Source organism: Saimiri boliviensis, chromosome 7 (genome assembly GCF_048565385.1).
Source record: "Saimiri boliviensis isolate mSaiBol1 chromosome 7, mSaiBol1.pri, whole genome shotgun sequence".
In the NCBI taxonomy this organism is placed as follows: Eukaryota; Metazoa; Chordata; class Mammalia; order Primates; family Cebidae; genus Saimiri; species Saimiri boliviensis.
The window spans coordinates 69,055,818-69,070,903 of NC_133455.1; the positions used below are offsets into that span (position 1 = coordinate 69,055,818).

Below are 15,086 nucleotides of genomic sequence, written 5' to 3' on the forward strand. Positions count from 1 at the left end.
GAGCGGACTCCAAGCGCTCCCGCGCCTCCTCGCCGCCTGCAAGCCCCCAGCCCTTAGCACTCGCCATCCCCGGAGCCAGGCGCCTGGCCCCGGCCTCCTGTTCGTTCTCGCGATCGCGCTGACGGGCTGGGAGGCCTCTCTGCGCTCCCTGCGCGGAGCAACACACACACCCTGCGAAAAAAGACCGCGTAGGATTTTGTTGCGGGAGGAAACGGAATCGGCTTGGGCACGAGCCCCACACAGGCCTTTCTTCCTGCCTGCGGCAGCCGGGGCTCTCAGCGTCCGAACCCCGAGGCGCCCCGAAAGACCAGTAAAGAATCACTATCCAGGCACCAGGGTCGCCTCCGCCCACCCCGGGGAGCTGGAGGCGGGGGGCGCCGTGAGAGCAAGCCCCAGGCCCGCGCCAGGCTGGCTGTTGCGAAACGTGGCGGAGGCGGAGAGCGGAGGGAAAGAGAAGACCGAGGGACTGGAGCCCTGTCGGCAGGGATTGAGCGATTCAAGGACATCTCGAAAGAGAAAGCCTGGAAACTGAGCTCCAGCCTGATCTGGGACTCCTGACGTGGCCGGGACAAAATTCCGCCTTCGTTACAGCTCCAGCCGAGCTGGTTCCTGACTCTTCTCTCCTCTATCGGGCAAAGAGGCGGGTGAGGAGCGCAGCCGGACCCTAACTATTGTCAGCCCTGGCCTTCTCTCCCCAAGCCTGGCCAGAGAAACCTGAGTGGGCCTACGGGGAGAGGTGTTGAGGGGGGTCTCCGGAGGGAAAAAAGTCCGCCAGAGCTTTCCAGGCCTTTCAATTCCCTCCAGCGCCCCCCACCCCTCGCCTCTAGTGCCTCCACCAGTGAGGAGGGGGCCTTCTCCTGGCAGGGGCGGGGATTTCCTGGGAAGAAGCAGGCAAGAAAGCCTGAGACTTGGGGCTACAGGGGGAAAGGAAGGGGCCGAATGGCTGCAGACACCCTGCGAAGGCTGCCCAGGCGCCTGCCCTGCCCACCCCCAGGTCCGCCTCATTCCTCCTGGTAGCTCAGAGATTGCTCTCCTGGAACTTAAGGATTCAGGTCCCTGGAAAGGCTGGCCCAGATACCTTTTCCCCAAAGGGCACAAAACAGGCCTTTTCCTCTGCCCTTTTCCTCTGCCGTGCTCACGTAATATTTGTGGAGGCTTGAATCTTGTTTCTCCATGCCCTCAATTTAGACATCTATTTTCTGTCTAAAACCTCTGGCATAGGTACCACATAAGGATCCCACACAGGGAGACAGAGCAGTCCTCTAGACCATCGTCTGGCTCTGTCCGTGTACACACACACACTTGAAAATTGCCTTGTTCCCACTCTGGGGACCCTAGCATGGTGAGGTCTAGCCAATTCCACCTGGCTCCTCACCTCCAGATCCATCCCTGACGGCCCGCAGCACCCTCAGCCTCATGACCCCTCTATCTTGTTCTAACCACTCAGGATCCCTGCTCCTGGGCGTCTTGTCTACCTCTCTAGAGGCGAATTCCACTTTCTCATGATGGGCACCTCTTCAGCCGTGGTGGGGCCTTAGGGCCTGCGAGGCAGGGGACTTACACCTTTGGTTTAGGGCACCTAAGTTAAACCCCATTGGTTCTCCAGTCTGGGCATGGGCCGCCCTACCTAACTAAATCCCTTTTCCTCAGCCATTTTTGAAGATTGGAAGATCATGGAGGTTGGGAGGACGGGGCTATCCATGACAAAAAGCACTCGGTGCACAATAAGTGGCGCCCCATCTTTCCCAATTTTAAACAGAATTTTAACAGCTAGCTCAGGGGTTGCCCCAACAGCCAGCTTCTCCTTACACTCACTCACAGGGTAGAAAATCCAGCCACCGGAAAGCGAGCTGGCGCTCCAGGATGCAATTCCCCCATCTAGGCACCAGGTGTCGCTGTGGGCTTGTTGTCCCAGCTACCCCCAATTCCAAGAACCATTTTTTTTCCTCCCCCTTCCCTCTCTCCCTCTCACTCCCTCTCCCCCTTGGTTGGGCTTTGCCAACATATCGAGATGCGTTTCGCCGGCTTCCATCACTAACCTCCCGGAGGTCATCAAGCCAAATTTATGAGTGGCCGCTTGAGTCACGTGACTCTATTTAAGGCTCCCTTATTTGGGAAGAGCGCATAGGATAAAGAAAGAGATATCTCCACCTATAAATTGTGCACTTTGGAGAACAAAAAACCCCTCAACTTCAAAGAGTCACAAATCACCCTTAATCAAAAAGGGTGCAGAAATTTTTTTGGGCCCTCCCCGCCATGAGCTCCTACGTAGCCAATTCATTCTATAAGCAGAGCCCCAATATCCCTGCCTATAACATGCAAACTTGTGGGAACTATGGATCGGCCTCAGAGGTGCAGGCATCCAGGTACTGCTACGGCGGATTGGACTTAAGCATCACTTTCCCACCGCCTGCGCCTTCCAACTCTCTCCACGGGGTAGACATGGCTGCCAACCCCCGGGCTCACCCCGACCGCCCCGCCTGCAGCGCCACGGCCGCTCCGGGACACGCTCTGGGCAGAGACGAAGCGGCTCCTCTGAACCCCGGGATGTACAGTCAGAAGGCGGCTCGCCCGGCGCTGGAGGAGCGAGCTAAGAGCAGTGGGGAGATCAAAGAGGAGCAGGCGCAGACAGGGCAGCCCGCCGGACTGAGCCAGCCACCGGCCCCGCCACAGATTTACCCGTGGATGACCAAACTGCACATGAGCCACGGTAAACTTTAGGACTTCATTTTGCGCGCTCGGGTCCGCCTGGGTTTTATAGGCCATGCGGGGCAAATAAAGAAAAAAAACCTGCGGCCATAAATTTTACGATCCAGGCATCAATGGCTCGTAAAACTGTCCACTAAAAGGCTTAGAGGCTGTGTGCGCCCAAATTTACGACGACATAATTGGATCATAGGAACAAAACGTGTATAAAAGGCAATATTCAATTTTTGGGGGAGAGGGAGGGAGTTAAAAAAATAGAGGGATCTGAAGGGTGAGGAGCGCGGGGCTCCAGAGCGGGGATCCCCCCGCGGCTCCCTCCCTCCCTCCCCTGCGGAGCCGGCTCTGCCGGTGCTCGCGGCTCCGGAGGATTCCAGCGACTCGGGAGGGGCGGGAGGGGGGTCCCCGGTGCTCGGATCTCGAGGGTGCTTATTGTTCGGTCCGAGCCTGGGTCTCCCTCTTCCCCCCAACCCCCTCTCAGCCCCTCCGGCTGCAGAGTGAAGGCTGCGGTGGAAAGTTTCCTGCCTGGGCGGAGGCGCCTCTCCCGGGGTTGGGCTGGGCTGGGCCGGCCCGCCTGCGGCCCGCGGGGCCTGAATTGCGGCTTTCGCCTCCTCTTCCTCCGGCCGCGGGTGGGGGCCTGGGGCTGGAGTGGGAACGGGGAAAACGCTGCGCGCTATTCACCCCTTCCTGGCTTGGGGTGGGGTTTATGTTCCAGAGACGGACGGCAAGCGGTCCCGAACCAGTTACACGCGCTACCAGACTCTGGAACTCGAGAAAGAATTCCACTTTAACCGCTACCTCACTCGCCGCAGGCGCATAGAGATCGCCAACAACTTGTGTCTCAATGAGAGACAGATCAAGATCTGGTTCCAGAACCGCAGGATGAAGTGGAAGAAAGATTCCAAAATGAAAAGCAAAGAGGCTCTTTAGAGGCAGCGGGGGAGGCCCGCAGAGAGCGCCCCTAGCCGGCTCGGGTCCCTGCGCCTTTCCTTTTCGCCTTTCCAATCTCTGTATTTCGGGGTGGGGGCAGGCGTTGGAGCACTGGGCTCCCGGGCCTCACAGACAAAAGCGCTTTTCCTTCGCATTCCGCATCCCCACCGACCCAGGGTTCCCTCGGGGCTGCCCGCGCTGCCCCGTCTCCCCTCATCTCGGCTCAGCTTGGTACCCGGGGCCCAGGACAAGCTCCGCAGGGCTTCCCCGGAGGGCTGCGGCGTACAGGCTGGCGCGGAACGAACCTTGGCCTGGGCCATCTGTCCGGGCCCCCAGCCCCAGCGCGGCCCTCCGGAGTTAAGGTGGGCCCGGCCGGCGCCACAGGACCCTCGCCCGACCCTCCAGCTTCGCCCTCTCCTTTGTTCCGGGCTGGGCGGGTTAGGCAACCGCAGGCTGAGGAGAGTCTGGCCCCAGACTCGGGGTGCTTACTTGTAGCAGCTAAACTAGATTTTCACTTATTAATGATTTGTATATGAAAGAAGAACTGAACGTCGGCCTAGAGCCCCCTCGGTTGCTCTATGCATTCTAAACCTTATCCCCACAACCGCACCCTCCCAAAACCCGGGAACCTCCCCAGCCTGCGCCTGCTGCATGCCCTCTCAGGCCGGCAGCCCCAGCCTGCTAGCTAGCTCAACTCTTGGGGTTTCCTGACACTGGACCCCCGCAAGTGGTCCTAGAGGCCCTTTGCTGTCCCATAGTCCCTGCCACGACTTTCTGTGCCCTCCTGACCCATTGCTCTTGTCCAACTATTTATTGACTCTGGGTCCTTCCTGAAACTATATTTTGTCATATCAAATAAAGACGAAGAGAGAACAGGACTAAAGATGCAGTGGCTCCTGTCTGTTTGGGGCATGTATTGGGTAAAATTGTCTAAATGGGCTGTGAGGTGTAGAAGGAGACCTACAATCTTTAAGCCTCCCCTTTAAAAAATATTTTAGCTTCTAGGGGCAGTGAGTAGAGAGAGGTGAAATTGAGTTCTTTTCCTGACCCTTGGCTCCAACAAGAGCCTCTGGGGGAAGAGGAGGGCATCTGGGCCTCAGGTACTGGCTTTTCCGGGGCTATGGCTGTCCAAGGCTTCAGGCCTCTGCACTCCGTGAGGCCTCTGGACTGGCAGCAGCCCCCACTGTATGCCAAAGCTCCTCTGCAGGGACCGGTGGCTCCGCCACCATGCTCAGCCTCAGGCCCTTCTGGGCCTCTGAAGATCTTTTCTGGGTGTAAGTGGTCCCTGAGAGGCCTTGCTGGACATAGAGGGAGAGGGACCCAGTTGGTCACAGAAGGGCCTCTGGAGAGAGTTGGCATTGCTTGGTAAGGAGATGTTGGAAAAGTTGGAGGGGCTGTGCCTCAGTATCTAAGAATCTGGGGACGAGGGAGCAGGGAGGACTATCTGCAGCGGGTATCAGGCTGGCAGGAAATGTTCAGACTGTTTCCTCCACCTTCTAGGGCCTAGGGCTATGCAGCACAATTAACTGAGAAAGGAGCTGCATAGACCAGTGCTGGAGTCACGTCTGTTTGCCATCATTTATCTCAGTCTTTGGGATTTTGTGTGGAGGGGAGGATGGGTTAAAGGTGGGGGTGGGGGGAGGCAGATTATTCAGGTAGCGTTGGAGGCTCAGGTACTTCTCCAGGCTCCTGGGATGGGCTGGGGGAGGAAGCACTTTGCAGTAGAAACAAATGTGGGAAGGGTCCATAAAACTTTACTGCATTTCCTCTCCCACCTCCCACAATGGGGTGATTTCCTGGAGCCAAGCCTAGGCCCCCCACACTGGTGGGGTGAGGGTCTAGAGCTGGGCTAAAGGATTGCACCAGCAGCCAAGAAGAAAGCGGAGCAGAGAGGCTCTGGGGAGGGGCAGGGGAATATTTATGATTATTAATGCTGATGCTCCTTGAATTTATTATAAGGACTAACTTCACTGCATCCCACTGCCTAAGCTACCCGTCTGTCCATCATTTTTTAAAAGACTCACGAGCCTTTCCTCACCCCATGCCTGGCATGTAGGAGGTCTCAGCAAATGTTTATTGAGCAGTGCCCACGACTACCACCCTTCCCCTTCGCACTGCCCTCCGCCGGGTTAGGGCGCCTGCTGTCTCCTCAACTTGCACACCGCAGTCAGCCCAGACCAGCACTCGTTCTCTTCCCTTCTCTCCCTCTGAAATAAAATGTGTCATTTTCTTCAGGGAGTTATTTTAATTTTTTCTCCATGCTGAGTAAAACTATTGGGCGAGCAGTGAAGCGTGGAGAAGCACTGGCGTCTCTGGTGGGTAACAGTTAACTAAGAAAGAGGCTGTGGCGCCCACACTCACCCGCTCCAGCCTCCCAGCTGCCCAGGCCCTCTGCTTCCTCTCCAGGGGACTGGTGCACCACTGTAGGAGGAAAATCCAGGGCTTTGCCACGGATAGGGGCTACGTGGGTTAGAGCTGCCAGGCAGGGCACACCAGCCCCACCGTGCACTGCCTCCGCTCCGCAGGGTTTGGGCCTCTCCTTCCCTGGAGGCGCTGGAGGTCTGACTCATTTTGGCCAGGCTTGTGTAGACACAGCGTGCCTGCTTGCTCTCCCCGTTCCTGTCACAATCTGCAGGTCTCTCCAGGCCCCAGCCTCGGCTTCCGCGGCGACAGCGGGCAGCAACCAAGCCAGAGGCCTCGGACCTGCTCCCCTGCTCTGGGAGTGCGTCAGGCCCAGATCCCTGCTTTCTCCCTGAACGGGGGCTTCTGCTATGTGGCCTGGGGTCGTTTCCCCACCAGCCAGCCTCCTAGAACCATCTCCAGGTACCAGGGGCTGGCGTTGCTCTGGGAGAGTTCATGGAGGGGGGCTTCTGGGTTCCAAACGGAGACCATGGAGCCTGCCTCTCCACTTTGCCCTGGAACCCACCCCCTCTGGCAGCGAGAAAGAAGGGGAAGAAGCGTGACTTACCTTCCCGGGGGAGTGGGAAGAGGGGGACACGGCCCACTCTGAGCAATTAGAGGAGAGAGGAGGAAAAAAATAAGAGGACAAAAATATCAACACGACCTCGAAGGCGACAGGTCCTTATGGAAATAAGTAAGTAAATAAATAAATAAGGATCCACCCTCTCCCCCCTCTCCACCCTGCAATGGGGGGGTGGGGGTGGGGCAAAGGAACAGCACGAGGGCTTTTTAGTGTAACTGAGCATTAGAGAAATAGGCATGGCTTCTATGTGAATTTAGGAGTTTGAAACTTTTGGAGGTTATTTATGTGAATGGCCCGAAGGCAAGCCCGTGAGTGGCTCTTGGGGGACCACGTGATGTCATTAAACCAAGTTTTATGGTGTAGGGAGAGCTGACAAACCCACAATATATTTACATCATATATAATCTTAACTGTCCAGCCACGCAGCTGCTGGTGAGGTTTAATGCTAGGACAGAGGGCCTGGCAGTTAGAGGGGATTACGGCGCTGGGAACGATGGTGAGAGAGGTTACATCTTCGCAATTGAATCCCAGGCTAACGCTGTGAGTTAATTCTCTCTTTCTCTCTCTCAGACCCTTTCTCCCATTTACCTAACCACCCCCTCTCACTTGATAGAAGGCAGCTCCCACTCATTAAGGGGAGCGGGGAAGAGGCCTTCCCAGGCTGGGGTGGGAGAAGAGAAGAAGCCGCTGGGAAGTAGGAAGATGGGGGAGGTTGTCTGCCCAGAGCAGCCCTCCCCTCCCCACTCCTTATTCTCTCTGACTGCAAGTCAGCTGGGGTAGAGAGGCCTTGGCTGTTCAGTTTTCCCAGATCTTCCTGACCCCTTTCAGTTGAGAAGCAAGCAAGCGGCAGGACAAGGGTGCTTGGTGTCTGTGCGGGTATGTAAACTCTAGAACCAAGCGCAAAATGCCTCTAGGGCCCCCTGTTCCAGGGAGGGGTGACTTCAGCCCTTGGCCAGTGGCCCAGAGTCCAGGCAGGGTGGGAAGCTGGGGAGAAAGGGAAGGATGAAGGGTTTTGTGGCTTCTGAGTCCACAGGCTACCACCTTGTGAACTGGTAGAAGCATCTCAAAGGTGGCTGTTTGAACCCAGAGGTCCCAGAGTGCCCGCTCCCTCCCTCAACACCAGGCTTGGATGTGCAGCTGTCTCAGCCTCCGTAGTCTGGCGTCTTAGACCGTCTGGAGCCAGTGTGGTTGCACGCTTCCTCCTCTCCCTCTAGCTGCTTCGGTCTTCCTGGCACTCCCAGCCCTTGCCTCAGATAAAACTAGGCCCTAAGAGGCCTAGAGGTCCCTGCTGTGAGTAGAGTGTAATTGTGTGTTGAATGGGTGAGGGAGCAGAGGCAATGTCTTTGCTAGGCTGGGAAAGTAAGTCCCCCAACCTTAAGGAGAGAGTCGCCCCCTCCCCCCATGGAGCAAGCAGGGCCCAATCTGAGCACTGCACCCTGGGGTCAATCATCAGGCTAGGGCACCCTTCACGTTTCTAGGAAGGAGCAGCAGAAGCGTTGGGCATGGGAGGCACGTGTCTTCCACACCTGCGAGTGCTGCCCCTCCCTGTGCGTCACTGGGAGCTAAGCCAGGAAAGTGACAACATGTGAATTCAGGCTCCTCTACCGGCCAGCCAGGAATAGCCAGGGGTTTGGAAGCAGGGCTGAAGGCCAGTGGACCCCTAAGGGCAAACCCTCCAGGCTGGTAGAAAGGGGTGGGGAGCAGAGGGAGTGAGCCAGGTCTGCACCTTCCAGAAGAGGGGTATGCCTGGGGAGCAGGGGTGTCTGGGCACCTGCTTTGTGGAGAGGTGCTGTTGTGGGATGGAGAGGGAATGCTGTTAGCCTCATTTCTGCTGCCCAAGGGACTGAGGAAGAAGCGAGAAGCAGACAGGGAAGGATAACCCAGGCAGCCTCTGGGAGAACAAAGGGGGCACAGAGGCCCCCCAAAATGGGGAGTTTTAGCTGAGCCTCATCCTTCCGTCTAACGGTCTTTCACTTGCATGAGGAGCTTGGGCACCCGACGCGCGGAGGATTCCCTTGAGGCCATCCCTCAGGGCCTCCATCTCGGGCTGAGATTCAGCCTCCCCCACCCTCCTCCCTGACACCTTTATTTTCCTAGGATCCCAGGGAATTCTCTCCAGCAGCGCATTGGAAAAACTAATTACCAGTTTCTCCCTTCCTCATTACCCGTCCTTCTAGGCTCTTTCCTTCCCTCGAGTCTGTGATTTTGAAGGTTTCTGGAAACTTTCCGATCCAAGCAGCAGGGAGATGGGAGTTTCTCTTGGTCTATAACTTGACTCTTCCCCTCCTTCCAGCCTCCCCAGGGCACTAGGGAGGGAATGCAGTGGTCTTTAACCGGGAATTTAGCCAGAGCCGAAAACCCACACCCAGGCAAGATTCTACCGCCTGCCCTGCCTCCTGGCCAAATCTCAGTCCCATTCCCCTCTTCTCTGTGTAGACCGGCACTCGAGGGTGTTTACAGACTTTACACAGCGTCTCTCGAGCCCTTTGACGACTTCTTCACCCCTCTTCTGTTCTTTAGGCTCAGAAGTTCCATTTAAATATCACTCTCTTCCTGTGATAATTGATCCTCCTTCCCCTCAAATAGTTTGCCTTAGCTTTTTTCCTATTGTGTAAAAACAGTTTCTAGTTCCACCTGGAAACAGGGTAGCCACAAAAGGGGTTTGAAATTCTTGGTTCCCCCCACTCCCCGCCCTTCCCCAACCCGAATTTGGAGTCTCCCTGGAGCGGAGGATGGGCAGGCGATCAGGTGCCAAGCTTTCCAGCCAACGCGGAAAGCCTGTAATCTTGTTCCTAGGTCTTTAACCCTAGGAGAGGTCAAGCCACCAATCCGAAATGCACTAAGCAGAGTCACATGGTCCCCACCAACCAATCAGCAAAAAGTACTTCTGTCTCTGTCTCACTCTTCCCATATGGCCCTCTTCCTCCCTCCCTCCCTTCCCAGCGCCGCCTTAGCTGCTGGGTCTACCCTATCTCAGACTTGGAAGGCTGGAGTGATACTGAGCATGTTCTAGCTTCCTCTCTCAGTCCCTGAGCCAGCTCTGAGGAGTCTTTGGCTTGTCTCCTCAGTTTCTAACAAAGTTGTGTCTGGGAGTCAATCACAGTTTTCTAACAAAGTTGTATCTGAGAGTCAGTTGCACAAGGATGTGAGGCTGTGGGGGTATCCTCTGAATTATTTCCACGTTCGCCAGCGTGATTCTACCCAATTTTTGGGGTGTTGTAGATGTAGACTCTAAATTAGGCTATAGAGCAAATGCGGATCTGAAATTTCAGCCCTGAATTCAAATTCTGGCTGTGATAATTCCCCATATACTTATTTTTTACAAGTTTTCATTCTGTTCTGATTTTCGTCAGGGCAAGTGGGGTGATTAGAGGAGAGCCCTTTTGATTTATCTTTCTGGAAATGCTCCAACAGCCATTAGCTTTATCAGACTACCTCAGGCATGGTTAGGGAAGGGAGCAAAAGTGGAGATTTTTTTGAAAGTTGTGTTTGGTACCTTTCGTTTGTCAAATAAGTTTGAGCTAGTTAAGGGTTCTGGAAAGGAATGAGCACAGAGAATCACGACTTTCCTCACTCTCCGTGTTAAATAGTTGATGAATTTGTTTAAACCCCTTCCCCTTCCATTCTTTTAACAGGACGTGATAATAGTAATATTAGTAATAGACTAAGTGATGAGCCTGTGTCCTGGCCAATAGCCATCAAAAAGTACAGCTACTGAAGGTGTGGATTTCAGTGTGTGAGTTTACGTGGATTAGGCCAAGAACAAGCAATAGGCAAGAAACTCTGAGTAAGAGCATCTGATGGCACAGGGTGTGCACATGTGTGACAGAAACGCTTGTGTTTCCTGAATGCTTGCGCTGGGCCCTGAGCCAGTTCACTGCTGGGTCCAGACCCAGGCATTCTCCCCCAGCTCCTTCTCTAGAGTTTTGTTTCAGGGTGAATTTTCTGGTTGAGTTCTCCTCTCCTTCTTTTCCTGATCTCTTGCCCCCTTTGAGCTAAGGGGCAGGAGTTCTGATGGACTGTGTCACCTGGACCTCTCAGCCCTCCCCTGGGAGCATTAAAAGTGCAAGAATGGGAAGCATAGCCCAGACTGAGCTAGGCTTTGTCAACACCCCTCCCCACCCCCGCTTGTTTGTCTTCTGGGTGGAGCTGGTTTGGGGACAATGCCACAAGCCAGGTGAGAAGAATAAGAAGCCAGAAAGAGCAACTCTTCTCAGAAACCACTGAGCCCTCCTTCCCAAGTTACCTTCAACCACACTGCTCCATTTGCCTCTTTTATGAGTTAGAATTAAAGGACACGCTCATTTTTTCCCCAGTGAATGGTGTGACAGCCTTGTTGGAGACCAACTTTCACCCTCAATGTGGGCTTCTCACACTGGGGTGCCAGATCCCACGAAGGGTTAGGAAATAGAGGCGGGGAGATTGGTTCTATCCACCCAGGCACTGGGAAAAGAGATTTTATTAGCGTGCCTCAGCCCCTCCTAATATCCAAGTAAACTTTCTCTTTTTTACTATTGCCCTCTGTCTGTAACTGCTTTGGGCTGAGTTTTTGAGGTGGTGGAATGCTGAAACGTCATTGTTCTGGATTTAATTGGGTCCTTTTTGCTGAGAAGACAAACACCAACACTCTGAGCCTCTTCTTTAGTGAGACTCGGGCCCCTTTAGCCCTTTGAGGTGAAGAAGAAAGAAAATCTGAAATCAGGACGTCAAGCTAGGGTTTTGAGGTGAGGGATTCAATTTAAGGAGAAGACTAGTCTGAGAACCAAGAAAGTCACATCGTTTCCCATCCCTCCCCACTTTTATTGGCTCCTTGTGACCCATAGTGGTGTGTCTGTTCTGATAATATCTCAGTTGCTTTGATGGGGCCACAGCAGCCCAGGGAATTAATTGCCAGACAAGGTCTGGGCTGAGGAACTTGGGTGATAGTTATCTCTTTGTTTTTGAGCCCTACACAACCCTTGTAATCATCTCTCTCCCAATCCTAAGGCTCACTCATGGGGAAAGTGGGAACAGAGAAGCCCCAGAGGAAGGGGTATGGGTATGCCACGTGGGACTTGAGAAAGTTGAATTCAGTTATGCGGGACCTTGTTCAGCCTCTAAGGACCACATTTGAGAAGCTATAACAAGAGTCTCTGGGCATGCTGGGAAGCCAGTACAGGGAGAAGACTGCTTCTCTACACCTGCACACATGTACAGAGAAAGTTCTACAGTGATGTGAACCCCATACGGGCTAGGTGGAATGTGTAGGCTGGTCACCTAGGATCATTTCAGTGCTGCACCACAGGTCTCAGAGAGGCGGTTCAAGCTTGGTTCTGCCCTCTAAAGATCCTCATTTCCCCCAGCCCCTGGCCCTGAACACCGGAATACCTCTGAACACACAGAATTACATATATGTGCCCAAGGATGGTATGGTAGAAGTCAGAAGCCTGGGCTGGATATAGTAACCAGCATGGAACCAACTTCCCACTCTTCCCTCCCACCCCACCGTTCTCGAGTCAGCCCAGCTTGAAAACCATTTGTCCTCCCCACCCCACCCCCACCCCCACCCCTTAAGCCCTGAGCAGCTGTGGAGTTTCCTTCCTTCTGCCTTTCTGGAAAACCCAAACCCTAGAGCTGCCTCCAGGGATGGTGGTAGCCAGGCTTTCTGTGATCTTCAGTGTGGTGTTGGCCCAGATTGAGTTGTCAGTGGGTTGGAGAGACATGGAAGGTCTAAAAGGCCAGAATCTTATCTGATCTAATCCCCCTTTCCTGCTGTTCCAAGCTCAAACTTCAAACTCCTTAGGGCTCCCTTGCTCAGAAATTAGAGAGAAATCTCTTGTCTAGTAAATACTGCTTTAAAATGTCAACTTTCTGGCTGGAAAACACAGGGTGTGTGTGTGTGTGTGTGTGTGTGTGTGTGTGTGTGTGTTTGTGTGTAGGGAGTAATAAGGGTCAGGTCTTTCATTTTATGTTGTGTCTCTCTCCATCCCCTGGTGGAGGATGGGAGCATGGGCTGAGGTTTTATTGAGGGTGCTTTTCCTGTTGGGAGTAAAGACAGGGTCATAAACGCCTACAGGAGGGTGTTTTGATCTGGTGACTTCTCCGGAAGTAACATCTGAGGTTTTGCTTTGTAAATCACTTTCCCCCAAAGCTGGCTTGGTAGATTGGATTGCACTTCCCCAAGCCCACCTGAGGCCCTTCCTTGCCTCCCTTCCCCAGTAACTAAGGGTGGGGGAGGGGGGAGAGGCGGGGGGGGGGGGGGAAGAGCATCTAGAGTCTTTAAAATCCTCTGCCTCCAAATTTCTTTTTAAAAAGGCTGAACACCGGAATTTTTTCCCTTCAAAGTTTTCCCCTTAAAAAAAATCATGCAACTTTTCGTTTCATTTTGCCCATGCAGTCCTGGTCCCCCAGCCCCTCAATCACAAAGGAACTAACATTGAAGGCAAATAGCTTCAGGGCCTGGCTGTATCAGGACTCTTCTGTTCTTGGGCTGATCTCTCCCTGTCAGTCTTTCCCCAAGCCCCAAAACCCCTTTGACAAGGTAGAACTTCAGATGTTTAAGAGAAAGAGTTCAAGGGAGCTAGGAAAAAGAAGAGATGGGAGGCAGGCATGGGGGATCCCAACGAATACAGCATGAATAGACAAAACTCTGCAGTCTGTGGCTGGGTTTTTTGTAGTTAAGATGGGTGCAAGGGGGTGTGTGTGTGTGTGTGTGTGTACCCCCAGCCTTCTCACATTTCTGTCTACCAAATGAAATATTTTACCTAAATAGCTTCATTTTCTAATGATAATGAGTCTTCCCCTCCTAAGGACCCCCCACCCCTCCCTGGCAAGTCCCTCCCTTGAGCCTTGGAGCTGAAGGAAAAAGAAGTTAAGAGCTCTCTAACTCAGACTTAGTTCAGGCCAGATCAGGCCAGGAGGCTTTCAGGCCCAGGCATCAGGGCTTATACTCATTGTCAGTAGAATGCCCCTATATGCTAGAAATATGTCATAGATTTTATGAGCTCCTGGGCCCTCTTAGTACTTGCGAAGGCTCCAGTCCACCATCATTTCTTTTTCAGAGAAGACTGGGCTGGGATATCCCAAACCCGCAAGCACTAGAGATTCCTCTTCATTCCTAGGACTCCATGCAAATAATCTTCACAGAGAGCTGAGCACTCCTATAGTTATGTATGTGAAAATGTATTTATCGATGGTTCTATGTCTATATCAGGATGTATATTTTATACTCCTTTCTGCTCCACATTTAAATGCAGATTTATAGGTCTTTAGATTTATAGATCTATAGTGAACATAACAGTCCTTGGTCGAATTCCCGTGTGCACTTTACCAATCTTTCTATAGTGGTTAGATGTATATGCTAGGATGTATTGGTACAGCTCTCTCAAAACACCTAGTTGAATATTTGGGAATTTTTCTTCTTAGTTGGAAAGAACTATGTGTGTGTTCAATGTCTGTTTTGAAAATTTTATCTAGATTTCTGCGAGGGTCCTAAGCCATAAAATAGCTACATATTTAGATATTTTTAGTCTTTGTATTTTTGCTGAAAAACTTACGTGTTTGAACGTACGTTTAGAGATGATGGCTCCATAATGCATGTATCTGTGTATAGGGGCATAGATCTCCCTTCTAGGAGGACTTAAAGTTACTGCATCTCTCTGTCTCCCTAAGATATCAGGTGAATGGGAGTAGGGAACAAATATATTTTGGATATTTGGCTTATTAAAGCAAGTAATTCTGTCTCGATTTCTAAGGCCATCTCCAAATCTAGTCCCACTGAGTTATCTGTCCCCTGAAAACCTACTCTAGGGGTCACAGCCTGCCCCCAGGCTGCCTCTGTGACCCGAGATCCAAGCCGAGGCTTCCTGCCTCTCAAGGTAGCCACTAAAAAGAAGGGAGAGAGAAGCCCGACTCCTCTTGGCTCTCCAGGGTGAGAGGTTGGCAGGGGCTTATAGGTTTCCCTACACCTCCAACTGGGTCTTTGAAATGTGGGAGGAAAGGGGTTCAAGTCCCCAGCTGTTTTTGCAGAGTGCCCAAATGATGCCAGGGTTACTGCCCAACCCATAGGTTCCTCCGTTCCAGTCGTTCTTGGTGCCCAGGCCCCAATTAAGTGGCCGCCTTGCTCCCAGCAGCCCCGCTCTTATCGGCTGGGATTGATGCCTCAGCGGCTCCTGTATATCATTTCCAAGATTTTTTCTGTCCAACTCCTCGGCTCCTTTGGCTTCCGCGGCTTTGACTAATGATTGCTACAGATGCCAACGTCTCCAGAATCCTAATAGCCAAGCAGGCGGACTCTTATTTGCCCTCAAACATTGCTATGGGAGAAGGGGCCTGGGGGGGCCAGTATAGGGGCATCGTAGGTTAGGGTACAGGGTGAAGGTTGTGACCAACTCAAGTTTCACTGAACTTCTTCCCAGTCAGAAAGACATTCCCAATCTCCTTCTCTCCTTGAGAGAAAAAATGTGTGTGTGTGTGTGTGTGTGTGTGTGAT

The 15,086-nt window shown here is 53.1% G+C and overlaps 2 protein-coding genes across 6 annotated transcripts in view; both read left to right on the forward strand.

Annotated features, from left to right (window-relative positions):
* Positions 1–15,086, forward strand: part of HOXC4 (homeobox C4) — a 140,191-nt gene that overhangs the window by 36,071 nt on the left and 89,034 nt on the right. The window contains exon 1 of one of the 5 annotated variants that reach the window (XM_039471809.2): positions 5,297–6,727. The exons of the other annotated variants lie outside the window; for them this stretch is intronic. The gene's annotated coding sequence lies outside the window, so the exon portion shown is untranslated. Of the gene's footprint in view, positions 1–5,296; positions 6,728–15,086 lie in introns of those variants that run through there. 5 annotated transcript variants of the gene reach the window in all.
* Positions 28–5,201, forward strand: HOXC5 (homeobox C5). The gene is made up of 2 exons (XM_010349912.3): positions 28–2,710; positions 3,419–5,201. The coding sequence occupies exons 1-2, from the start codon at positions 2,257–2,259 to the stop codon at positions 3,631–3,633; spliced, it is 669 nt and encodes a 222-aa protein (XP_010348214.1). The 5' UTR covers positions 28–2,256; the 3' UTR covers positions 3,634–5,201.